We start from the raw sequence: 27525 nt of genomic DNA, 5'->3' as shown, positions 1-27525 counted from the left end.
CCAACAAGAAAATTCTGAAAAATATTCATTTCTGAGATGTGCCAGAACCTTCCTGTGAAATGATTAATCTACCGCCATATTGATTTTTCGAACTTTATCTCTTATTTAGGCAGTTTTGAGCAAGTTTTACTGTTAACGCTGTAAATTTTATCAGAGCTTTATTTTGTATTGTTAAATTGTTCAAAATAATGCACAACTTGGATTTTCCACACCGTAGTTCCTAGTAGATTATTATGCGGGTTGTCTATGTTGTTGTTTCAATGTAAGTGCTGGTTTCATTGTAACTAAACTGGTTTTATCATAGAAAAACAGTTTCAGTATAACTAAACTGGTTTCAGTATCATTCTTAAAAGGACAAACGACGCAGAAACTCCAAACTTCAATAAACCATGCATTGGGGGTTGTTTTGTTTTTGGTAAAACGTACAGCAAAAGAAGACGATAAAGGTCCTTGAACAGGTCTACAGTAATTCTACCAAGAGCAATGTCGCTTATATCCCTGGTAAGAGAAAAAATGAAACAATGTTAGCGTTAATCCAAACTGGATTTCGATTTCCCTTTGATATCTGACATAAAAACTCGACATTTTTCATGTTCATGTACAATGAAAACTCCCATCTGAATCAGCATCATCACTTTTGGTAACGCTATCATCATCATCGTTACGTTTGATACCGCTATCATCATATACGTTTCCCTAATTTGATTATTTTGCATTTAATTTCGGTATGCGCAACGATAGAACGCCAAAGTTACCGTGATACTGCTTGAGGTAGTTTATGAGGGCTTGCTCTATTCGCGTTTGAGGTTTATTTTGATTGAGCTACACACGAGACGTTTTAAAATTCGAAAACAGTTCCGCGTGTTTTTTGTTGTGTTCCTATATCCGCGAAAGGAACTGAATAAATTATCACTTAACGGAACGGTTGTTCCGTTTAGAGGTGAAGAATCGGAACGCTAATGGCACGCTTCGGAACAAAAGGACTTGTTTGTACAGTGAAGAACAAAATGTTCCCTTTTCGAAGTCCACAAAGGAACTGTTGGTCCTAATTGATGCAATTAGGAACAACAGTTCCTTTTTTGACGCGTTCCCAATTGAGAACCACCACTCAAAAAGAACAAAAGTTCCTGTTTGCTACGGTTAATAGACTTAAAAGGGAACGCCTGTTCCTAAGTGGTTAAAAGTATAGGAACAGTGGGACCGATTTGGCCTAAATGGTGCCGTTTCTTTGCGAAAAGGAACAACAAAAGGGCCACAATGGACCGAAGTGGGGTGTTCCCTTTTTCGAAAACATGAACAAAAGTTCCGCATCTATGGTTTTGTTTCTCAATCTCAAAAGATATGATCTTTCAAAGCGATGCCTAGACTCGCACAAGCTGTGCAAAAGCAAGGGCATGCCGAGGCTTGCTTGGGCATGCCATTTTGGTTTATCGTGCCCAACCAATAGACTGCTGCCACTATTTCGAGGCTGTCGCTAACGGAGGTTTTGTCGACCAGAAAATGTTCAAAACAGCGGGCAAGTACGGCTTCGACTCGCTCCTTCTGACCGACACAAACATGAGTGTGCTCGAGGGATACATAACCTACATTCGCCCGCTACTCAAACCCAAGTGTGAGTACGTCCTAGTTACGAGAAACGGGGGTCAGCACAACAAGCTCGGTGAGCTGATGAGCAAACTTGTGTTTGAAGCGACTGGCAAGTATGTTCACCCCACACGATACCGACAAATCGTCGAGACGTCTAGCTGCAAAGTGCTAAAAAGTGCCGATCGAAGCGCCATCTCTGAAGATCAGAAGCACAGCTCGAACGTCGCCAAAGTGCACTATCGCAAGCAGCGTTCACGCGAAGTCGCCACAAAGGCGCGCGAATGCCTCGAAAAACTACATGGCGACAGTGGCACCAAGCTGGACAAAGAGGTTCTAACGAGGCTCTCCGACCTTTCAAACTCTTCAGAGGATCAAGACGACTGCACGAAGTCGTGCTCTTCAACGGACGAAGTTCAAGAAATCTCCACACCGCCAGCAGCGAGAATGAAGCCTTCAGCCCGCAAACTACCGGCAAAGCAGAAGCGCGAAGACGCTTTTTTGATGAAAGAACTGTGCCCGGCTCGCAGAAAATCGCTCCTATTTACGCCCGAAGAGGAAAAGTATCTTAAAGTTGGTCTCAAAAGATACGGGTTCGGACAGTGGACTTCGATCTTAAGAGACCCCGACTTCCATTTCCAAAAAGGGAGGAGCCCCAACTCGTTGCTCAATCGAGCAAACAGAAAATACGGCACCATGGATAGCCACTTAGTGGACAGGAAAGGCTAGGTGGGACATGATGTACTTACAGTCATTCTAATTTTGGCGTTTCGACATGTTTCTTTGTATTTAGTAAAACTGAATGTATCACGCCACAAGATCGGATATTATTATTATTATTATTATTATTATTATTATTATTATTATTATTATTATTATTATTATTATTATTATTATTATTATTATTATTATATAATAGTAATAGTAATAGTAATAATATTAACAGTAGTAGTAGTAGTAGTAGTAAGAGTAGAAGTACCCGCCATACCCGCCATTCCCGGAGTACAAGGTGTATTCCCAGTCAACGTACTTTAGTAATGCATTCATGCAATACCCGCTATATCCGCCTTATCCGGAGTACACGGTGTATTTTAAGCAGAGTTGATGTGTTTTTTTGATGAATTCATGCAATAACCGCTATACCCGACAGCGGGTATTGATGGGATTTATCTCTCTGAATTGTTGTTTTTGTTGTTAGTTGATTATTTACTTTTAATTTAATACGAATTCTCAGTCTTGGAACCTGTGTTCCTGTTCATATTTGGCAATAGTTCAGCCTTTTGCTGTTGCCACAGGTCTTCGGTTGATGCTTGTCATTCGTTACTATTTGTTTACCACTGCCATACTGTACTGCATTCATTCAAATTGGTTTGATTTCTGACAAGGAAAAGTGTTATTCTCCTATTTGAATAAATAGGCGGTGTTCCGATACGTACAGTTCCTCATTTTTCGAGACGCGCGTTCACAATTATCGGTTCATTTTAATAAAAATATCCTTTTGAGTTTAGTTTTTGGATGCAAATCGAAAGAGCAATGCCTCACGAACATTTAGAGTGCTAAAAATCCCAAGTGCGACTGACCGTTAAAATCTGCAAGTGAGACGAAAGGCAGAGGAACAAAAATTTGGGAAACGATCATCATCATTACGTTTGGTACCGCTATCATCATCATCATCATCATCATCATCATCATCATCATCATCATCATCATCATCATCATCATCATCATCATCATCATTACGTTTGGTATCGATATCATCATCACCATTACATTTGGTACCGCTACCATCATCATTATTACGTTGGCTTTCGCTATCATCATTATCATCATCATTACGTTTGCTACCGCTATCATTATCATTCCCTTTGGTACCGCTATCATCATCACCATTACGTTTGGTACCGTTATCATCATCATAATCATCATTGCGTTTGGTACCGCTATCATCATCACCATAACGTTTGCTACCGCTATCATCATCATCATCATCATCACCATTACTTAGCTACCGCTTTCATCATCAACATTAAGTTTAGCACCGTATCATTATCATCTTCATAATAATGACCAGTCACAAAAACACATCTTACAGGAAAAGAAGTGAGCGTCTCCCGACCAGGATATCTGGTGAGAACTTTGTAATTTTGTTTTGACCGAGAAACCTGAAAAATAAGAAAAGAAATGAGAGAACGGGGATCAGGGTCTCCTTCATAAAGTTTTTCAAAAGTTTAAGAAGACTTACAGTCTATATAATTCTGCACCTTTCGGGTGCACGGTTGAGACGTCAGTGAGTTTATTCACTCTCAGATCCCTGCATAATGAGAAATAAAAACACACACTTCTTTTAAGCTTGGCGTCCCTGATGAGCTCCTGGGAAAAAAAAAGGGGGGGGGGGGTAATCCTACAAACAGGGAAGTGGGTTGCTAGTAAATAGTTGCCAGCTTCTGCTTAGGAGAGTAAATTTAGACTTTTCAAAGATGCATTTTACAGTGTAAGACGCGCACTAGGGTAAGCACCTTAACAGTTTTGTGGAGGGAACCAATTGGGATCCGGTAAATGTAGCTGATTGACATGAACTTCACTTGTCAACCAGACAGGGTAAGAGCACCCTTTTAGTTATAAAGTTCATGTAAATCACAAAACTGCGATTCTCACCTTTTTATTGTCTTAAAACCAACTGTTTTAAAGCTTTGTATTGGTGGCCACGGTAGCGAGCGTCGCATGGTCAACGTGGCCTTGGTGGTCACGGAAGCGCGCGTCGCCTGGTTAACTTTGTCTTGGTGGCCACGGTAGCGCGCGTCGCATGGTTAACTTTGCCTTGGTGGCCATGGTAGCGCGCGTCGCCTGGTTAACTTTGTCTTGGTGGCCAGGTTAAACTGCGTCACATGGTTAACTTTGTATTGGTGGCCACGGTAGCGTGCATCACACGGTTAACTTTGTATTGGTGGCCACGGTAGCGCGCGTCACACTTTTAACTTTGTCTTGGTGGCCACGGTAGCGTGAGTCAATTGGTTAAATTTGTCTTGGTGGCCACGGTAGCGCGCGTCAACCGGTTAACTTTGTATTGGTGCCCACGGTAGCGTGCATCACACGGTTAACTTTGTATTGGTGGCCACGGTAGCGCGCGTCACACTTTTAACTTTGTCTTGGTGGCCACGGTAGCACGCGTCACACGGTTAACTTTGTCTTGGTGGCCACGGTAGCGCACGTCACACGCTTAACTTTGTCTTGGTGGCAACGGTAGCGTGAGTCAATCGGTTAAATTTGTCTTGGTGGCCACGGTAGCGCGCGTCACATGGTTAACTTTGTATTGGTGGCCACGGTAGCGTGCGTCGTATGTTTAACTTTGTCTTGGTGGCCACGGTAGCGCGCGTCGCATGGTTAACTTTGCCTTGGTGGTCACGGTAGCGCGCGTCGCCTGGTTAACTTTGTCTTGGTGGCCATGGTAGCGTGCGTCACATGGTTAACTTTGTATTTTGGCCACGGTAGTGTGTGTCGCACTTTAAGACTTTGTATTGGTGGCCACGGTTGCGCACGTTGCATGTTTAACTTTTTCTTGGTGGCCACGGTAGCGCGCGTCACACGGTTAACTTTGTCTTGGTGGCCACGGTAGCGTGCCTCGCATGGCTAACGTTGTATTGGTGGCCACGGTAGCGTGCGTCGCATGTTTAACTTTGTCTTAGTGGCCACGGTAGCGTGCGTCACATGTTTAACTTTGTCTTGGTGGCCACGGTAGCGCGTGTCACACGGTTAACTTTGATTTGGTGGCCACGGTAGCGTGCCTCGCATGGCTAACTTTGTATTGGTGGCCACGGTTACGTGCGTCGCATGTTTAACTTTGTCTTGGTGGCCACGGTAACGTCAAATGGCTAAATTTGTATTGCTGGCCATGGAAGCGCGCGTCACATGTTTAATTTTGTATTGGTGACAATGGTAGTTGAAGATGATCTTAGTGCTCTTATGCGTTCAAAAATAGGTACTTACAATATCTGGTAACCAAAGTCTAAGGCTCTTGGCTCAATCTTGGAAATTGTGTTGTTATAGAAAATCCTAAAATAAAGTTCCGTACGTAAGATATGGGTGGACGACTTGCATAGAATACATGTATGCGAGACCGACACCAAATTTGTTTATAATTCCCATCAAACCCATATAGTTTTGACACCCTGTCAATCTCATGCAATTGACTAAAAAGTATGGAAATAATTAGACAAGGTTAAAACTCCTTATACGGTGTATCCGAATGAATTTGAATTTATTTGAATATTACAACCATCGCTGCACAAACAATTTCGACGAGTCACAACCAATAAAACTACCAAAAATACAAAATTCAAACAATTCACGGTAGGTTTGTAAATAAAACTAAGCTGTGTTTGATATTGTGAAGCATTTATATTATAATACTTTAAAGTATTATTAAGAATATTAAAATATTCTAAACCATCTAAAGAGCATGCTGTCAAACATAGATAGTCACATCGTATGTGATCTCCTCTAATCTGTTAGATGACAGATCACTAGAAAAATGGCATCAACAAAGAGACAAATATCAGCAAATAAACAATCCTCACACACTGCCAATTAAACACAGTCAGTAGAATATGAGTCTCAAACGTCAACATATAACGATAATATACAACGATCGATGTAACAAATAAAAAAGAAAAAACTTAGAAACAGGTTTTCTTAGTAGCGACACTCTGTTTTACCCATGACTTACAGACTACCACTTAATGAGCTGGGAAATGTGTAGGGCTCAAGTCGCCTGATGTTGTTCGTAGAGAGGTTCCTTCAAAATAATACAAACAAAAGGTTAGCGATTAGCGGATTTCTAAATGTGATCACGTTGCCATCATCAAAAGACCACCATGACCATCGTCATCTCGACCATCACCACCACAATCATCGAAATCGCAACCGCCAGTATCACCAAATCACCACAATCAACAACCATCATCAGAATCACCATCATCACAGCCATCAATTTCACCATCACCATCAACATAACCACCATCGCCATTAACATTAACATCACCACCATCATCACCATAGCCATCAACATCACCATCAACTCAATCATCACAATTACAACCATCGCAATCGCAACCGCCAGTATCACCACCATCACCATCACCATCACTAGTACAATCACCATCACCATCACTATGATCATCACCATCACCATCATCATCACCATCATCAACACCACCACCATCACAATCACCATCACCATCACCATCTCCATTACCATCATCAACATCATCACCATCATCACCACCACTAGCATCATCATTAACACCACCATCAACACTGCTATAATCATCTTCATCACCAACATTATCACTACCGCCAATCGAATTCATTCCTCTCCCCGCCCTTTCCTGTAAAACTTACAATGTTCGTAACTGGGTACACGCGTTAAACGCTCCACCCTCGATGTACGAAATCCTGTTATCATTCAGCTGCCTGAAAAATAATTGTAAAAAAAATCTAGTATGAAGAGTCCAAAACCGGTCTTGTAAACGCTATAACCGCCCGCCGATTTTTCATCAAACGATGACATCGGGAGACACCTTAGACAAGATGAGGGAGCCTTCAGAAAAAGCCATATTTAGCCAAAGTGCATTTGAATTCTACGAGTTACAGTGGCGATTCCCGGCAGCCTCAAATCTTCCTGTTTGATTTTAAGCAATCTATTAAAACAGGAGTGAGCTGTACTGCAGATATGTCCTAAATAACTCTAAGAAACTTAACATGCACAAAGAAAGCGCTTATGTCAGGTCGAGCAACGCTCCTATAGACGTGAAACATTAAAGAACGACAAATTCCACCACAAAGACATATAATATGTCACCTAAGGTTTTTGTCACCTCATAAACCACGTCTAGCGTATATCGTCCTCCGTAGATCCATTTCTGCGGCATATAACGCTCAAGCAAAGGTGTAATCTCAAAGACACTACGCACTTTATTTACTTCATTAGAAGTCTATAAAAGGGCGAAAGATTCATGGATTTAAATATCCTTGATGTCCATAGCTTACTGAAACTTTTCAGTACACGCATTCTCCCCTCTGGCCACCCTCTCGTTATAAGAAGGGTTTGTGTCTAGAGAGATGGCCTACTTCCGTTGAGAACAAATTCCTCACTTGCCACCTTCTAAGCCGAAATCCGCAACTCATTTTAGATACGGTTACGCGATTTCACAACATACATAACGGCGAGTGTTGAATTCACGGACAGGCAAAATGCGTTTTAAGGCAAACATGGCATCTAATAAACGAATCTAAACATTTTGTCATGAGGTTCCACCCGGCTTAACAGAATCTTCTAAAGTTTCTTATAAAAAACTGGCTCCTTATCACGGATCTCAGCCTCATACGGCTAGAATCTTTAATGAACCTATAGTCTCTTAAAGAAAGGAGAAACCGTTTATAGACTTTTAAGTCAGAGCCACAATCTCCCATAAAGGACTAGGTATCAAAGCAGATTTATTTACAATTGTGGCGGGTGTGGCGGTTGGCAATATTACACAACTTTTTTGGGGGCGCTGGAGCGGATGCTTGGTAAAAAAATCGTCCCGATCGGTTATACGGGCAATTATTCATGTGTTCACACGCCTAACCACTGCTGGCTGGGAAAAAATTCCTAACTAAATGCTGGCTGGGAAAAAAGTCCTATCTAAATGCTGGCTGGGAAAAAAGTCCTAACTAAATGCTGGCTGGGAAAAAAGTCCTATCTAAATGCTGGCTGGGAAAAAAGTCCTAACTAAATGCTGGCTGGGAAAAAAGTCCTAACTAAATGCTGGCTGGGAAAAAAGTCCTAACTAAATGCTGGCTGGGAAAAAAGTCCTAACTAAATGCTGGCTGGGAAAAAAGTCCTATCTAAATGCTGGCTGGGAAAAAAGTCCTAACTAAATGCTGGCTGGGAAAAAAGTTCTAACTAAATGCTGGCTGGGAAAACACTTACAAATAAAACAGCATTTCTTTCCCTTTCATGTCCACTGCCGTCACATTCGTGATGTCATTATAACCGAGGTCCAATTCTAGTCTAAAATAACGCAGAAATGAACATGAACTAAATACAATATAACGGAAACGTATTGGCGCCTTTCTGTCGCCATTTTGTCATAGTACGTTAACTGAGTCCTTGGAAAAAACAAGGTCTACCCCGGGTCCTTAAGTCCTTAAGGCGACTTGTCGCGAATTGCGGTGGTTTCGCCCACGTTGTTGTATTCGCCCACGCATAAAGAGTAGTTTCGCCTAGGCATGTGAACTCCTTCGACATGTTTATATGTCGGCGGCGACAGAAATATGCGGGTTTACGCTCGCTCATAAACAAACGCATCAAACAGAATCAGGCAGAATCCCACAGAATCCGACATAATCCCACTTATCAGAGCTATATTTTATGGCGAAAAAGAATCCCACATATCTGTGCTCTTTTTTTTTTTTTTTGCCATAAAGATCGCTGCGATCGATAGAGTATTCCATTAGTTTTGATTTTTCTAAAGCAGCGCGATATACCTTCGAACAAAATATTTTTTTATGAGAGAGCTCGAGAGTAAGTCGTATTTTTATCCGTGGGGAAAACACCTTGATGCGTGCGCGAAACTACTCTCGATGCGTGCGCGAAACTACTCTTATAGACGTGGGCGATACAACCACGTGGGCGAAATCACGTGTTACCCTTGTCGCGACTTACCGCGTTTTAATGCGACTTGAGGGAAAAAGGGACAAAAAATTGTCGCGCTTTTGGGCGACTTTAAGTGTTTTAAGGCGACTTAAGGCATTTTAAGCTCAAAAGGTTATTCTTAATAATTATAAATAGATATAGTCAGGTGCTATTTTGAACCCCTGATCGTACATAATCTAGTATAGTATATAACCAAACACAAAACATATACCACAGGTTACAAAGTAAACCCACTCTTAGTGTATTATGTATTGCAAAATATTTGTTCTTATTTATAATTTATTTTACTTATGATCATAAATGCTTATACAATTACACTTTATCTTATATTTTGCCTTGTATCACATCAGCAAATAGATTTTAGGGAGCATTCATTAATTAGGGAGCATTTATGATTTATGCCAGGGAAGGGGGCTGGTAATATTTCTTATTAAACTAAACAAAACCTCCTGACCCTCTTCCAATTAAATTAAAAAAAGCCATGACCCCTCTAGAAGTAATTACAAAAAGATATGGAAAGATAGTAAATGGTCCTGAATTTATCATGACCCTCCGCCTATTCTTGCTAGCCCCTTCCCTGGCGGAAACCATGATGTCCCTTACAGAAGAGGCAAGATTGTTTCCCCCTAATTTAACACTCATATTAATTGTGGCATCACAAATTGTACCACTATAAACAATAACCTAGTATATGGAATTTAACTATAGAAACTGTTTGAAAATACAGTTTCGATTCTAATAAAATAACAAAACAGTCAAACCAGTTAAGCTGTGCCCACCTAAAATAGGTTATTGTTTTCATTAACTTATTTGAAGATCATTACTTATTAGTTTCACGGATGCATAAGCTGAAAGTGCCCCTAGCATCAAATTCCAGTAACTTGTTTTTAGTATTTACTTATCCTGAGATGAAGAATAGTTAAAGAGTTTTCATATGATTTCAAAAAAAAATAATAATTTGACCCCATAAAACGAGCCCGCGCGCAGTGAGAACAGCGGGTGCTTGCATCATAGTCCAGTCAGTCTGTGGTTTCAGGTGGAACTAATTGCAATAGAATTTCTCTCAACGGATTTTGAACAAGTGATACAACCTAGTTAACATACTAAAAGTCCCAAAAAATCCCTTCGGTGGAACATCCTGAAATTTGTAATTTTTCCATGTCGGAGCAAAACCACAGGGTACCCGCGTCGGTTAAACGGAAAAATAATAAAATACACGTCTAAATCAGTCATTTGAAAGACCATTGGTCAAAGTTGATTGAATACCCAGTTTGGATATCGTAACAAAGCAAATTGACCCTGTTTTATATCTTTTACCAATATTTCTGTAATCCAAAATCTACAGGGTACCGCGTCGAAAACACTAAACAAATTTGAAAATTCAAGCCTGAATCAGAAAATTTCAAAGGTCATTGGACAAAAATTACTAGAGAGACAAATTCTAGTATCGAAATAAAGCAACTTGTCCATGTTTCATTTCTATTTTAAATAATTTCTCCACAAATCTATTTCTGCATCCTGGCGTCATTTACGCAAATTTGTATAGAACACAAACTTACATGTGACAGCAACTCAGTAGCTAGGGTTGTTATAGAAGGCATGGCCTCTCGTCACCTCCCAGTGACTTCCGGGGTCCCTCAAGGAAGCCTGATAGCCCCCTTCTATTTAGGACCTACATCAACGATCTAGCAGACGCCACAGACAAAGGCACGCCGCTATATACTCAGACGACACAAAGCTATACCGAAGAACCTCTTCGATAAAGGACTGTGAAGCTCTTCAGGACGACCTGACAAGTCTAACAAGTGGAGCGACGACACAAATATAAAGTTTAACGCTACCAAGTGTAAATTAAGTCTTGACAGTCTCACGGAAAAAAAATCAGCTTGGCGCCAGAAGGCATCAAGCGCATCAACATTGAAAAAGATCTCGGGGGCACAATATCGAGCAATCTCACATAGGACATCCACATTCTATTTGTGGTGTCCAAGGCCAACAGAATGCTTGGTCTGCTCAAGAGGACATGTGTCCTATATACAGACACAGGGTCAGGCGTACTCTATACCTGTCCCTTGTCAAGTCGCAGCTGTTTCGCCACTGAAGTCTGGTACCCCGGCAGCGTAAGACTTAAAATGTCCTCCTAGAAAGAGTTAAAAGGCGATCAACCCGTTGAATTCTAAGATCCAAGATAGAGACTTGTGCTATAAAGAGCGACTTCTAAAACTCGATCTACTACCCTTGGTCTACGACTGAGAGGTGAAAGACCTAATCTTTTTTCAGTGTAACTAACTAGTGTAACTTCAAAATGACCGACCTGAATATTCAACTTTTTGCCACTTTTGTAAATCATAATCGTACTCGTAACGTGAACCCAACCTTAACTTTATCTCCGGTTCTTTGCAGAACAAACTACGTTTCAAGCATCTTATTTCAATCGTATTGTAAAACCATAGAATCTGTAACTTAACTCAGTTCAATACGTTCTCTAGCCTACTCGCGCTTATAAATATTTCCTGAAGAACTATTATCAGACCCTACTTTCCAATGTTTTCAACGTAGACTTACCCTGTACATCGTCCATCGCACGGATCTGTGACTGCCACCACAATTATTTTTTATATTCGTTTTATTTCCAATTTGTTTGTTTTGGAGTACGTCCTGCATGGACTCTGTGCCCGTTTACGTATGACCCCCCATTTGTCTAATAAAGCTTTTGAAGACTATTCTAGTAATCAGTAATACTTTTGTGTTTTTTTAGGTTTTACACCCAGCCTAAAGAAAGCAACTGCAATCCAATTTGTGCATTTGCACCGCACTATTTCTAGCAGCGATCCGTGTGTTGGGGACAAGTCTGTCCGCATTGGACCCTTCCCAATATTCGCTGATAAACATAATGCGATACAAATGCTAATCGGAATTCAGCACCAGAAGATGAACCTGCAAGAAGAATGGTCTAGACTGTAGTGCGACGTTTGGAAAGTGTAAAGGTCAGACTTGTCACAACTCTGGACTTATCGAGCTAGAGCTAGACGTTTAGTTTCATTAGAAGTGTAAGTAGTGTTCTCTAGGCTGCTGTAAAACCTCAAGAAATTACAAAAGTGTTCCAGACTACCGCTGTACTCATGTATTGAATAGGCTTTTTACTGAGCTGATGTCACAAATAAGTTTGTTTTCTATACAAATTTCAGTCACTGACGCGAGTGCCATATCAAGAAAATTTAGCCAAAAATTGTCGTTTTTGACAAACGGGATTACTTCCACATAATGAAACTTATACATTCCTTATTTGGAAAAACTGCACGATTCGTGTCATTTTTAAGGGTTTCCGTACCGCAGGTGCTTTGTAAACTTTATGAATTGTAAACAGAAGAGAAAAATAGTTACTGTGACCATCTTTAATCAACGGAGAAAGTATTTGAAAAGAAACTAAAATTCCTCGGTACCAGACCCCCAAAACGACAACGTTTTCTTCATATGAAGAATGCAGAAATACATGTGTGGAAAAAATATTTGAAATAGAAAAAAAAAAACATGGACAAGTTGCTTTATTTAGATACTAAAATTGTGTCTTTAATCATTTTTGGCCAATGAACTTTAAAATTTTCTGATTCAGACTTGTATTTTCATTTTTTTTTTCAGGGTTTTCGGCGCGGGTACCCTGTGTTATTGAAAAAAAAAGATATTAAACATGGGCAATTTGATTTGTTTCGATATCCAAACATTGTCTTTAATCAACTTTGACCAATGGCAATGTACTGATTGAGACGTGTATTTTATTTTTGTCCGTTTTGACAACGCGGGCATCCTGTGGTTTTGCTCCGAAATGGAAAATCACATATTTCAATATATTTCAAATTGTTCCACGAAAGGAATTTTTGGGGACTTTTAGTATGTTAACTAGGTTGTATCACTTGTTCAAAATCCGCTGAGAGAAATTCTATTGCAATAAGTTCCACCTAGTCCGGCGGATACGTGTTTGAATTGCGCACTTTTTGCTCAAGCTACCAATTTTAGCATAGTGATAGTTTTTAATACCCTTTACAAGATAGGCTATAAAGCCAACCTCAGATCAGCTTTATTTTCAAACCAGTTTACTATTACGGTTTGAATAAAGTTAGATTTGTTTTTTAACTTTGCGCTGTTGATTATTTTTAGTGCGTGTGTGCGTTTGTATCTCTTGTCTACTTTTTAGGCGCACGGTGCTTTATGGTGCTCTCTACGGTGGCCAACACGGGCAAAACACAACGCAAATTAAGGTCCCAAAACACAACAAAGTTTGGCTGAACAAAACAAAGTTTTGTGGAACACATCAAACTTTGGCTGGACACAACAACGTTTGGCTCAAAACAACAATAATTATATGGTACACAACAAAGTTTTGCTTAACAAAACAATCTTTCGCAAAACAAAACAAAGTTTCGCTTGACTCCCAAATTGTTCGTAAAACAAAAAAAACCTATTGCTTAACACAATATCATTTTTAGAAAAATATCTTATTTTTAAAGCACAACAATGATTCGTAGAACACAACCGAAAATCGCGAAACACAACAAATTTTGGGAGGATGGTACCTAGCCCGGCCAGCAAAGCACGTGTTGCTTCGCGTGATGCTTCCCTTCGCGGCCATGTTTTGCCGAAAGTGTAGAGGTTGGATTCGAAGGGAATTCAAATTCTGTCCTAAGTGTAGCGAGATCGCTGTTCCTAGTACTACTACAGTAGAAAAACTTGACGAATGGAAGGCTAGGAAGTCAGAGGAGAGGCAAAAATTCTACTCCAAGGGAAGCAAAAAAGCTAAGAAAAACTAACTGGAAAGGGGAATTCCAATATGGCTGACGAGCTTGTCACAATCAACATCGGCCTTTCGTGCACCAACAGTGGGGTGTGAAATTCTACCAGGGGAAAGTCATTGCCACCCAGAGTGAAAAAATCTGCTTCATCGGAAGCAGGAAAATCAATACAATTTCATCTAGTTGGCCTAGATGAAACTTCACTTCTCTGTCGATTCTCTATGACATTTATAGATAAAATAATTGCGGGGTATAGAGATTAAAATTATATCTTTCATGACTTTACATGAATCCTACTAGATGTCAGTACTCCTGTACAAGTTCCACAGATGTGTGATCAAGGTATGTTTTAAATACTTATACTACAGAGGACTTTTTCTTCTTCTCTTAGGCTGACATCGAACTTAGAGTAACTGATGCTCTGACATAAGCCTAGAGTATATTATTGTGATCTGACATCAACCTCAGTGCTCTAATATCTATAATACAGGGCTTCTGGAATTACGCGGAAAAAAACTCAAAATTACGCGGGATTCTTAGCTAAATTACGCGCTAAATTACGCGGAAAATCAATCATTACGCGGGATTTTGCAATACATTAAAAATCAAAATTTTGCGGGATTCTTTACTGAATTACACGCTAAATTACACGGAATATCAACTGTTACGCCCAAACTACATTTTGTACCGAAGGAAAGCACGAAATAACTTGAAAAGGTTAATTTTTATTTTATTATTAGTCCTAGGCCTTCGCGGTTTAGCAAAGAACGCCTAGTCATTTTATTGGCTTTAGAAATTCAGTTCGAAATATCGCACTCTTACGAAGAATATCTCTCTTTTTTTACTAGAAATAGAGGTAAAAACCCTAAAAGAACACATCAGCTGTGCACTTAAATTTTTTGTCTTTCAAAATTTAGCCAAATTACGCGGGATTATGCGGAAATTTGTGGATTACGCGGAAAAAGCCAAATTACGCGCTTCCGCACAAGCGCGTAATTTCAGAAGCCCTGATAATAATATATCTGTTTTTATTATAGATGGAAATGTTTATGTCCATTTGTACTATTTTTTAGAATCTGTTTGGAGCACTTGGCCATGTAGCAAAAATTGTTCTGGTTGGTATGTCAGAGCAAGGAATTGGCATACATATTCAAAGGGGTGGAGTGTCACTGACATAGCCTAAGGGTGCCTGACATAAGCCTCGATGTCTGGTGCTCTGATATCTATTAATATCTATTTTTATTATATCCTAGGTGTCAGTACCCCTTACAAGATCCACAGAGATGTGAACCAGGTATTAGTTTTTTTTAAACTAAAAGTATTTATAAAGTTAAGTATTTAAGTTAAGTTAAGTTAAGTATTTAAGTTAAGTATTTAAAAATATTTAACATAGTAACAGAAGTGTCTAGCTGACATAGCCTTAGAGTGTCTGACATCAGCCTCAGTGTCTGGCGCTCTGATATCTATTATTATTTTTAATCCACACACATTCTACAACAAATCATGCCTTCTGATTGCTGGTTCCTGTACTCACTATCTATTGAGCCATAGATAGTGAGTAGTGAAAAAGTTTGCATTTTTCAGTAAAACACAAATAAATGACTGCTCGATATTGTTACATCCGATATAATATAATGTGAGTAGATTTGTACTAAAATCAATTAAACTACTCATTCTCATTTTCTATGAGTCAAATAGTAATAGTCAACTTGGTGGTGTACAATATTGCCTCATTGACTATCTATTGACTCATAGAAAACCTGCACTTGTAGTCTTATTATGAAATATACAGTATCTATTTATTATATCCTAGTTGTCATTACCCCTGTTCAAGTTCCACAGAGATGTGATCCAGGTATGGATCTAGCTGGCATAAACTAATGCTGCATTCACACCAAAACCATGTTTAGTTAAACAAGGTTTTTCTTTGCCTGATAACTTGTCAAGTTTCTCCTAGTGATAAACTCTTACTAGCTAAATGATCACTTAGTAACGTGTACAGCACAGTCTGTTCAGTTTTGTCCTTGGATCTTCAACTGGTTTAAGCGTTGGTGTGAATGCGTTATAAGAGTGTCTGGTGCTCTGACATCAGCCTTTTAAAAAGTCTACTCATTAACATGAGAGAAAGCCAAAGATGCTTTGCCAAATGTTTTTCACAGTGCACTGTTACAGATTTTCAGGTCATTGTCTGGTTAAGTAATTGGATGGTTTGGTGCCCTTCACATGGCAGTTTCAACAAGTAGGGTTCCTAGAAACATGACACTTTGACACCAGTTGGTATAGAGCTGTTTTCAAACAAACCAATGTGGAGACAGCGAAGAGATTGACAATTTTTGCATTGAAAACTGTCCCTTCCAAAGCGACTGCAAAGTATTTGTGTCTCTACGTCATCTGATTGGCTGGTGGATCAGAAGAACACGCTCTCAACCAATCATAGCCCGAAGCAATCGCAGTAATTCGTGATTACCTCACCACAGTCTTGAAAACAGCTCTATTAATAAGATGTATGTAGCAGGAAAAATAAAGTTATTTAAAGTGTGGTGCTATCACCACTGCTGAATTATTATCGGTAAGGAAACGTTGAATGAAAATTACGATGCTTTGCATGTCCACTTAGTTGACAATAGTTCTCCTTTGATTTCAGGAACTGTGCCTTTTGTGAGAGATGTAGAAGTACACAGGGCTAATATTCTCAAAGATGTAATAGAAGCCTTCAAAAGCACAGATATTCTTGATTGTTAGTAGTAATTGACGAAAGGGGAAATCGTGAAATAGGCAGAGGTTCAGGGGTATTGCGTGAAGCAATAAGTCTCTTTTGGCAATGCTTTTTCACTTCTTTGTCTGTGGGGTAGACGAGAAAGTACCATCGATAAGGCATGATTACCAACAGGCGGAGTGGGTAGCAATAGGAAGATTCATAGTTTATGGATATGTAAAGAAAGGGTATTTCCCTTACTGTTTTTACAGCATGCTGCTTGTTTGGTGAAGAATCTATAACTGACGAAGCATTGCGCGAAGGATTTTATACCTATGTAGCACATGATGAGGCAGAAACCCTTACAAGCAGTCAGGGTGCATTCAAAGAGAATGGCGAAGACCTGCTAGAGGTATTAAGCACCTACAAATGCTATAAGATGCCTACTAAAGATAACATCCTTGACATCATAAAGCAGCTAGCACACCAAGAACTGGTGCAAAGGCCCAAATACATTTCAAACTGCTAGAAGCAAGTTATCTCCGTTCTAAAGTCACATCCAGACTTCTTGTCAGTAAATGCCTTGTCTGCTCTCTATGAGAAAAAGAAGCCCACAACAAAAAGGGTCATGAAATTGTTATCATCCTTCGCCTCAAATGACTCTGAACGGAACGCATTTGAACATCTTAAGCGTTATGTTAAGTCTATGGATCTATCTACTTTGAAGAAGTTTTTGCAGTTCACCACAGGGAGTGACTTGATCACTGTACAATCTATCGTAATATCATTCTGCTCACTTGATGGGGCAGATCGAAGGCCTATTGCCCACACATGTGGACCAATTTTGGAACTCCCTACGACGTACCAGTCATACAATGAACTCGCAGAGGAGTTCTCAAATGTCCTTCATAACAAGGAAGCATGGTCATTCACGATCGTGTAAGAATAACGGCAGTGTTACATCCAGCTGAGGAGGCATAGAACTGCAACATGTATCTCGTCTGAAAACAGTTTAACATTGTTTGATCCAAAGTTATATATTATCCGTTACAGTTGGGTCAAGGCTGGGCATAGAACTGCAACATGTACCTGGCCTGACAACAGTTTAACATTGTGTGACTCAAATATATATTATCCGTTACAGTTGTTTAGACCTTGCCAGGCGAAAAGAGACCTTATGCGGTTTGTGAAATTTCTATTTTGCAGGGTTTTAGCGAGTAGTTCTTGAGACAATCAGAACTTTTTTCGCCTTTTATTTTCCCGAGAATAAAGTTCGGACCCTTTTCGCTTGGTGAGGCCATGTATAAGACATTAACATTATAGGATAACACTGTGTGATCCGTCGTTTAGAATAAGGATATATTTTTGTCACGTTTAGTTGGTACGTTTATTTGTTACGAGATAGTAAAAATATATGCCATAGGGCTGACCTTTTAAAATGGTCCAAACGTTTCTACTGCTTTTTTTACCTATACGTAATACTAGAGACGATTTTCTCACGTATGAGAAATTCAAATGTTTTTATAAACATAAAAGCTGATGAGTTGATGAAGAGGCCAGGCGCATTTCAGATTTTCTGATGAACGTTTTGTCCGTCTCAGACAAGAAACTCGTCTCTAGTGGGAATTCGGCTATATTTGTCCTACTGTTGCCTCCAAAGTAAAATAGAGGCCAAGCTTAGGGGAGTGTTTAGACCTCCTCTCTAAATTTTCGAGTCAGGGGTGCAGTGCAGGTATGGGTATGTAATGATCTATCTGTTTTATGGGTGTTATGGCCAATAAAGTTGAGTTTTGCACGTTAGACATACATAAATCTTGTCTTACTTATCCGTGCCTGCAATCTCGAGGAGTGCTTGATAAAGGTAAAGTCCTTCTTATCAGTTGCTCGGGGACTTCAGTTATGTGGTGTCCAAAACATATTCGAAGTACTCTTCGTTTAAACTTTTTTCCTCTTCAAATGTTAAGTCTTCTCTGAGAGATTCTACTTCATCGGCTGTTACTGGGAAAAGAAAATCCTCGATGCCACCATGAAGTTCTGGAAGGAAAAATAGCTTATTTGGTCTCCCACTCACCGTGTCATACCTAGAGCGTCTTATCACATGGGTATTCCAGTGATCTCTAACCTTGTTCAAATTGTCTTGAAGCAGGTTAGCGAAACAGAATCACAGGCACTCCATCTGCAACTCATTGCCAGGATTAAAAATGTTCTGATCAATGAAATTCTTAAAAAAAATCCATCCACCAACTGGATCTGTTTCTCCTATAAAACGCCCACCAGCCTTCTATTCGTTGATTTGCTGGTGATGTTCCATAGTTGTAGGCTTGTATGTCATCTCTCAAGGTGCACTGCATTGCCGCCATGACCCGATTTTCTGTCCCACAGTCTGTTCTCAGTTTCTCGGGACACCCATTGAAGTCCATCACGCAGTCCAAGTAAAACTTAGCAATTACATATGGGTTGTTACTCGATTTAGTTACATTCAGCCACATGATCCGTCTACTCCAACCATCAATGCAGCCATGGATGGGAAAACCGTATGGCTTTAATTTAACGTAGGCATCCACGTGCCATATCTGGTTAGGTCCTGAGGAACGATATCTCCGTCTCAGTAGCCGGCGCGTTCTTCTGTTCTCACAACCTTCTGGATCGAGCTCCCTCATCATGTCTTCCACAATCTTTCTAGGTACTTGAATGCCTTGTAAGCGTAACGAATGCCACATACTTCTATATCCACCACAACTACCTGCACCGCTTAACTCATTCATAATCCGATCACGAACAAAGTTCACGTCATATGAAGGCATTGTTCTCCTAAGGTTGTATTGTCGTAGTCGGTTTTTTAAGGTCCTCATACTCATTCTTATAACATGGAATTTACATAAAAATGACAAAATAGCCGTGTACTCGTATCCTTCCCTGAAATAATGCGATATTATGGCCTTTTCATCGCCATTTGGAATGCTAGATTCCATAGTCTAGAGCCTGTGTTCTGGATTTCTAGTAGTTGACGGACAACTTTTGCGTTAGGCAATATAGTTTGTTGTGTCTTTCGAACGATAATAGCGTTAGGCGAAACTTTGTTTTGTTTTGCGAAAGATTGCTTTGTTAAGGAAAATTTTGTTGTGTTCTATACGATGTTGTTGTGTTCAGCCAAACAATGTTGTGTTCTGCCAAACTTTGTTGTGTCCAGCCAAAGTTTGATGTGTTCCACAAAACTTTGTTTTGTTCAGCCAAACTTTGTTGTGTTTTGGGACCTTAATCTGAGTTGTGTTTTTCCCCTGTGGGCTACCGTAGTCTCTCATTGGTTAGCGGTCTAACGGCCGTCTCGTCTGTGAAGTGGCTTCCATGTCACGGCATACCTAATAAAAAGACACAAGGGATGAAACTCTTTTTACCCGCCCTAGAAAACACGCCAGAAAAATATCTTTAGCTCGAACTCATCGGCCCAAAATTCGTACAGCTATAGAAGTAAGATGTCTTTTTAAGCTAGTGATGTTAACAAAAAGGAAAAAACACGTTCTTAAGACCACAATAATCCATCTGGCAAACCTTGAATTCGCTGGCTCTATCACAGGTAGCCCACGCTCACGGCGAGTGTAGGTTTATTACAGAGTTTGTATGAGCGAACAAATCTCGTTGAAATAGATATGCTGATTTGAAAATAAAACAGTAGCTTGACGTTGCTGCTACTCAAACCCGTCATTATTTGCCATTTTAAGCTGTTTTAGCCGCTGCGGATTTTTCCCGTCGCCTTCTGTATATAAAATGGACAAGGTTGCAAACTCCGACAACCGCCGAATTCCAAAGTGCTCAACAAATCCACCGATCCTTTCAAAATCCAGACTCGCACGGCAAAATAAACCTCGCAGAATCATAGCACACATATCTATCTTTCCGACCATACCTTTTAATCGTTTATTCGTCCCTGTTTTGCCGTTTGAGAGGCGAGAATCTTTCTTGGAGAAAAAGACAATACAAGCATTGGCAAAGAGCTTAACAACATCAACGATAATAAATCTCTATTAACATATAACGTGTGATCAGTGTTCATTTTAATGTCCAATCTGTCTGGGCTCTAATTGGTCTCCCAGATCTTGTGGTGTATCCAGTAGTTGTTGGACCAATCGCATGGGTTGCGGCATCTGGGATGTCGAGCGGTGTAGGAACATCAGGCGTCGGGGCAGTAAGACTTTCATCTGGCGCGAAGTGGTGATGAGGTCTTAGCTGAGACCTTGTGCGGCGATACACTCCTTCAGTTTCCTGGTTACGCACTATGTACGAGCGCGGCTCCTTAGCAGGCTTGACTACTGTAGCCTTTTGCCATGTCTTTGAGTAATGGTCGAACATACGTACAGGCTGTCCAGGTTCAAATGGTGTCAGACTTGGTCCTGCAGTGCGGTTGTAATTCTGTTCCTGGGTTGCCTGGCGTCTGTAGAAGGTTTCCTTAACATCGCTCCCATCTCTGGTGAGGGATGCCCTCTGTGCCATTGGAAGTGTTATGGTCAACTGGTGTTGTCCGGTAGGACAGTAGACCAAGGTAAGGGTCTTCATTTTTCTCTTCGCATTTCGTCAGGATTTGTTTTACCGTCTGTACCATTCGTTCACCGAAGCCATTTGATTGTGCGTAATGCGGTGAGCTTAGAGTGTGCTCAATCACATAGGTGGTTACAAAGTCCTCAAACTCCTTTGAGCTATACTGTGGTCCTCCATCTGAGAGCAGTTGTGCTGACATACCATGCTCTGAGAATATGCTCTTCAAGTGGTTGATAACAACAAGTGAGGTGGTGCTCCCCACGGCACTTCCTAACTTTCTGATTATCAGGAACTTACTGTACTGGTCTGCTACAAGCAAGTATGTTTTCCCTTTGTAATCGAATAGGTCAGAGCTCACCTTCTGCTAGGGGTAACTCGGTGGTTCTGGCTGTAAGATTGGTTGCTTCTGGTTGTGTCGTTAATGCTTTTGACATGCCTCGCAGGTCTTCACCAGGTTTACAACATCCTTGGTGATTCCTGGCCAAAACACAGTGGTGCGGGCTCTCAAGAGGCACTTCTCCTGGCCCAGGTGTCCCTTGTGTAGGGTATCCAAGATCTCTGGTCTCAGGGTAGGTGGTATAACAATCCTCTTTCCCTTGAGGACAAGGCCATCTTCTATTGTCAATTCTTCTCTGAAATTCCAGTAATCATAGAGCATACTGGGACACTTTTCTCTAGACTCTGGCCATCCTTTGTAGATGGTGTCTCTGAGTTGGCTTAGGGTTGGGTCACTAGTGGTCAGGTCTCTGATTTGCTGCAATTTTGCTGGTGAGGCTGGTAGTGTGTCAGTCACCTGGTGGATACTCAACTGGGGTAGCTGTCCCTTGGGCGGTGCCGGTTGAGGTGACAGTCTGGATAATGCATCCAGACTGTCACCTCAACCGGACCCTTTGACGTACTTGACAGTGACGTCATACTTGAGTGCCCTCAATACGAACCTCTGTAAACGAGCAGGACATGAGGTTAGTTTCTTTTTGAAAATGGACTCAAGGGGTTTATGGTCAGTGTTAACTTTACATTGCTTTCCATAAATGAAGTAGTGGAACCTCTCTAGTCCCCATACTACCCCGAGAGCCTCGCGCTCTATGTTACTATAGTTCTGCTCAGTCTCTGTGAGCGCCTTGGACGCATAGCAGACAGGTTGTCCACCTTGTAGGAGGACAGCGCCAACACCTTTCAGAGATGCGTCTGTCTGTATGACTGTCTCTTCCTTAGGGTCGAAATATTGAAGTACTCCTAGGGATGATATCTCTTCCTTCACCTTCTTGAATGCTTCATCGTTTTCGGGTCCCCACTTTCCTTCTTTGTGAGCTCTCGTAAGGGTGCTGTCAAGGTGGCGAGTTGCCCTGAATACCTTGTGAGGTAGTTGACTAAGCCTAAGAAGCTCTGAAGGTTCTTAGTGTCTTTGGGTGCTTCCATGTCTAGGATCGCAGACACCTTCTTGTTGTCTGGGCGGACCCCTTCCGGACTCCATGTGTGTCCGAAAAAACTAACTTCATTGCATTTGAACTGAAGCTTTTCAGCATTGAACACAATCCCCTTCTCTTGGGCTCTCCCCATGAGGTCTGTCAGGTTTCGGTCATGCTCCTCTTCAGTGGACCCATACACGAATATGTCATCGGCAATGCCGGTCACGCCATTCAGGCCTTCAAGGGCTGAACCGAGTTGTCGTTGGAAAATATCCTGCGATACTACCAGTCCAAATGGGAGTCTGGTAAACTTGAACCTTCCAAATGGTGTTCCAAACGTTGTGAGGTATGAACTTTCGTTATCCAGGGGAACGTGCCAGTACCCTTTCTTTGCATCTATCAAGGTGAAGTACTCGGCGTCACTTAGTTGTGTCACTACTTCGTCAACCGTCTTGGTGTAGTGGTGTTCTCTCTTGATCCACTTATTCAAGTCCCGGGGGTCCAGGCAGACTCGGATCTTTGTGATCTCCCCCTTGTCATTGGTTGTCTCTGTCAACACAATGCTATTCACCCAGTCTGTGGGTGTGTCCACAGGTTCTATGACAACTGCTTCAAGCATCGTGTCGATTTCTTGCTTGTACAATTCACGGAGGTGGACTGGTACCGACCTGGGTGGGTGGATAACAGGTTCTGCACCCTCCTCTAAGGTGATGTGATATGGTCTCATTTTAAATGCTCCCAGTCCCTCAAAACTATCTTTGTAGCTGTTCACAAATTTTCCCTTAGTGAGTGGGATGTGCATGTTGTCATGTTGACTATGGGATTAGGCCTTGGGGGCTTTGTCAAGGTTAAAGTTGTACTTCACTAGCTGGAGATCATCACATGTCTTGCAGCCAATTATGGCAGGACCTGATACTTCAGTAACATTGAATGTTATTTCTTTAACTTGTCCCTTGTGGTGCACATACAATTGACACTGCCCCAGGTTCGAGATTTCATGTCCACCGTAGGATATGATTTTGCAGCCAGGTTTCTCCAGCTGCCTTTTTTTTTCGGGAAAAGGCACTCAATGTCCTTCTTTGCAATGACATTGATTTCTGCGCCAGTATCAATTTTACATACAATAGGTGTGGTATTCTTGTGGTGTGGTTTGGAAGTGAACTGCAATTCCGTCGTTACACGGTTGCGGTTTTCTAGCTGGAAGATGCTTTCAATTCCGCTTGGGCTATTTTTATTATTGCTGGTTTGTGCCACTAGAGTTCCTAAGAAAACTCTTTCATCACAATTTTCATCATCAAATGAATGGACAAATTTGTTTTTGGGTGTGAAGCACATGTGTTGGAAGTGTCCAGTTTTGTGGCAGCAAAGCATTCTGAATCAATAGCTGGGCATTTCTGGCCCTTTTTGTGGGGTGTATTTCCACATCTTCCACATTTATCTGGTGTGTGGTGCTGAGCGGATGCACCCTTTTCATCACCAGGCTTCTTGTTGGATCTATTTACTGGGTGGGTTTTACCTTTTCGTTGCTTTCTAGCTTTGTTGTTGTTCTGGATGGAGTTTACCTCTCTCTGATTCTGGGGGTTGCACATGGCGTTCATTTGTAGCCGTGTCGCCTCCTCAGTGTGGGCGATTTCCCTGGCTCTCTTGAAGGAGAGGGAATTTCCTTCGGCGATGCACTTCTTTCGTACCGCGTCGGAGTCGGCGCCAAAAAAATCTCGCATTAGCTCATCGTGTAAGTCGGTGGGAAAACAACTATTCTGGATAAGTAGTTTTGCCTCAGTTAGGAATTCGTCTAGCGGCCTGTTGTTTTGTTTCAGGGATCTTAGGTAAAATCGATTTAGTAAGTGGTTGGATTGTGGTTTCACTTGTTCTTCGAAACGCTTCCAATATTCGGCCAATTTGTTCGCCTCTTCTGTGCCCAAATTCCATGTATTAAACAAGTCAAGGCCATAATCTCCCGTCCAGAGGAGTAAATATCTACACTTCTGTTCCTCCGACCTCTGTTTTAGCGGCCCGTCAAATAATAATTCACATTTCTGGCGAAAACGTTTGAACTTCAATTCAATGTCGGGGCTCGTGGTCCAGTCTATTTTGGGAGTTTCAAATCCGATCAAATCGCTCATTTCGCTGGCTTGTACCAAAGAACAATTGGAATAAACCCCAGGTTTTTCTTTCTCCTGCCAGTCTGTGACTTCTAGAAGATCCCGCTACTGACAGCCATGTCGAGTTTCATGAACTGGAGGGTTTATTATGATACTCGTGCGAGTCGTACAAGTTGTACACAAGTACAAAGCTACATGCATAAATTAACATAATGAATAACTATGGCGCGAAAGTCACGCAATACATGTCAGTCACTGGTTGTGTTACACCTATTCCTGTGGCTTTGCCCTGAAACCTTGCGTATAAGGAAAATGCGAAGAAATAATATCATAATTTACGAAGAAAACGTTGTCGTTTTGAGGGACTGGTACCGAGGACTCTTAGTTTCTTTCCAGATACTTTCTCCATTGATTTAAGATGGTCACAGTCACTGTTTTTTTCTTCTGATTACAAGTCAAAAAGTTTACGAAGCACCTGCGTTACGGTAACCTTAAAAATAACAAGAATCTTGCAGTTTTTCCAAATAAGGAATATCGTAGTTTCCTTAGTGACCGCGCTTGGCAAAAACGACAATTTTTGGATGAATTTTTTTGATATGCAATCAAAAATGTTACTTACCAGCTAACGATGTCGAATGCTGAAGCCATTTTCAAAGATTTTGCCGGTTCTATTGCCGTTGAGATTTTGAAAGGTGACGTCACTCTTTAAAACCACTTCCGTTCATTCACTTCCGTCCACCTCTGCTCAAGACGCTAGCGGCAGAAACTTTAGCGAGAGTTTCATCCCTTGTCTCTTTTTACTAGGTTTGTCGTGACACAGAAGCCATTTCGCAGTCGAGACGGCCTCAAGACCGCTAACCAATGAGAGAGAAAGCACCGGGCGCCGAAAAAGTAGACAAGAGATACAAACGAACACCGCACTGCAAAGCTAAAGAAACAACTCTAACTTTATTCAAACCGTAGAGGTGAGCTCCCTGTGATTTTAGCTTCATTTGAAGCCGTTTAGAGCGAAAAAAAAGCGTTTTCCTCATCCTCGTTCCCAGGGTCTTCATATCCCCCTGGAATGAATTTCTCATGTTTTCTCTTAAAAAAAGTTTTTACAGCTTCATTTACTAACATTACCCGTATGTAATAAGCTTGGTTTCCCTGTGGAGAGCTTTTTCAATAAACGGAGAAAAGCTGGGACGAGCAAGTTACGAACCACAATTTCAAGCGGAATTATTCAAGCGAATTATTCAAAATAGCGGATGAATCGACTGCACCGAATTTCTCTTTCATCAGAATATTAGGCGTGCTTTTTTTAATCTAGGTAGTTCCTCTTTACGGCGAAGAGCGGTGACAGCGGTGAACATTCGGCGTGTTTTTGATTTTATTAAGCTAGGTAGTAGTTCCTCTTTGCGGTGAGGAGCGGTGACAGCGGTGAACATTCGGCGTGTGTGTGTGTTATTTTAAGCTAGGTAGTTGTTCCTCTTTGCGGTGAGTTGCGGTGACGCTGTGGTGAAGAGCGGTGACGGTGGCGAGCGATCGGCGTGTGTGTGTGTCAAGCTAGTGAGTCGTTTCTCTTTGCGCTGAGTTGCGGTGACGCTGCGGTAAAGAGCGGTGACGGCGGTGAGCGTTCGGTGTGTGTGTTTGTTAAGCTGGGTAGTAGTTCCTCGTTGCGGTGAGTTGCGCTGACGCTTCGGTGTAGAGCGGTGACGGCGGTGAGCGACCGGCGTGTGTGTGCGTTAAGCTAGTGAGTCGTTTCTCTTTGCGGTGAGTTGCGGTGACGCTGCGGTGAAAAGCGGTGACGGCGGTGAGCGTTCGGTGTGTGTGTTTGTTAAGCTGGGTAGTAGTTCCTCGTTGCGGTGAGTTGCGCTGACGCTTCGGTGTAGAGCGGTGACGGCGGTGAGCGACCGGCGTGTGTGTGCGTTAAGCTAGTGAGTCGTTTCTCTTTGCGGTGAGTTGCGGTGACGCTGCGGTGAAAAGCGGTGACGGCGGTGAGCGATCGGTGTGTGTGTTTGTTAATTAAGCTAGGTAGTATTTCCTCGTTGCGGTGAGCTGCGCTGACGCTTCGGTGTAGAGCGGTGACGGCGGTGAGCGATCGGCGTGTGTGTGTGTGTTAAGCTAGTGAGTCGTTTCTTTTTGCGGTGAGTTGCGGTGAAACTGCGGTGAAAAGCGGTGAGCGATCGGCGTATGTGTATGTATTATGCTAGTGTGTCGTTTCTCTTTGCGGTGAGTTGCGCTGAACAGCGGCGACAGCGGTGAACATTCGGCGTGTGTTTTCTTTAATCTAGGTAGTAGTTCCTCTTTGCGGTGAGTTGCGGTGACGCTGCGGTGAAGAGCGGTGAAGCGGTGAGCGACCCGTGTGTGTGTTAAGCTAGTGAGTTGTTTCTCTTTTCGGTGAGTTGCGGTGACGCTGCGGTGAGCGATCGGCGCGGGGGTTTTTGTTAAGCTAGGTAGTAGTTCCTCTTTGCGTTGAGTTGCGCTGACGCTGCGGTGAAGAGCGGTGACAGCGGTGAACATTCGGCGTGTGAGTTTTCTTTAAGCTAGGTAGTATTTCCTCTTTGCGGTGAGTTGCGCTGATGTTGCGGCGAAGAGCGGTAACGGCGGTGAGCGATCGGCGGTACGCGTTTGTGTTTGTGTATGTTAAGATAGTGAGTCGTTTCTCTTTGCGGTGAGTTGCGCTGATGCCTAGGTGAAGAGCTAATACGTCGTTTCGTTGTGTTGGTTTGCTTTGTGC

At 41.7% G+C, this 27525-nt stretch overlaps 3 protein-coding genes across 3 annotated transcripts in view; all 3 read right to left on the bottom strand.

The window, feature by feature from the left end:
• LOC116614322 overlaps positions 1 to 5697 on the bottom strand; it is a 31587-nt gene extending 25890 nt beyond the window's left edge. Inside the window, exons 1-4 of the mRNA XM_048733333.1 lie at positions 5569 to 5697; positions 3827 to 3895; positions 3675 to 3746; positions 427 to 498 (exon numbers count right to left, since the gene is read on the bottom strand). The gene's annotated coding sequence lies outside the window, so the exon portion shown is untranslated. The remainder of the gene's footprint in view (positions 1 to 426; positions 499 to 3674; positions 3747 to 3826; positions 3896 to 5568) is intronic.
• A 13022-nt stretch (positions 5698 to 18719) lies between these two features.
• On the bottom strand, positions 18720 to 19734 carry LOC125573037. The gene has a single exon (XM_048733335.1). The coding sequence runs from the start codon at positions 19732 to 19734 to the stop codon at positions 18985 to 18987; it is 750 nt and encodes a 249-aa protein (XP_048589292.1). The 3' UTR covers positions 18720 to 18984.
• A 1979-nt stretch (positions 19735 to 21713) lies between these two features.
• LOC125573200 (uncharacterized protein K02A2.6-like) lies at positions 21714 to 23506 on the bottom strand. Its single transcript, XM_048733579.1, has 3 exons — positions 22591 to 23506; positions 22195 to 22444; positions 21714 to 22146 (listed from the first exon to the last, which is right to left on the bottom strand). The coding sequence occupies exons 1-3, from the start codon at positions 23504 to 23506 to the stop codon at positions 21714 to 21716; spliced, it is 1599 nt and encodes a 532-aa protein (XP_048589536.1).
• Between the last annotated feature and the right edge of the window lie 4019 nt (positions 23507 to 27525).

Source organism: Nematostella vectensis, chromosome 10, assembly GCF_932526225.1.
Source record: "Nematostella vectensis chromosome 10, jaNemVect1.1, whole genome shotgun sequence".
Lineage (NCBI taxonomy): Eukaryota > Metazoa > Cnidaria > Anthozoa > Actiniaria > Edwardsiidae > Nematostella > Nematostella vectensis.
Note: the sequence above shows the minus strand (reverse complement) of the source record. Positions and strands in the feature narration are given on the sequence as shown.

Coding starts and splice junctions, on each gene's coding strand:
- LOC125573037 (XM_048733335.1), bottom strand. CDS start 19,734: ATGGAATCTAGCATTCCAAATGGCGATGAAAAGGCCATAATATCGCAT.
- LOC125573200 (XM_048733579.1), bottom strand. CDS start 23,506: ATGCACATCCCACTCACTAAGGGAAAATTTGTGAACAGCTACAAAGAT. Junction 22,445..22,590: donor AGAGCTCACAAAGAAGGAAA/GTGGGGACCCGA, acceptor TCCTCCTACAAG/GTGGACAACCTGTCTGCTAT. Junction 22,147..22,194: donor AAGTATGACGTCACTGTCAA/GTACGTCAAAGG, acceptor TGCATTATCCAG/ACTGTCACCTCAACCGGCAC.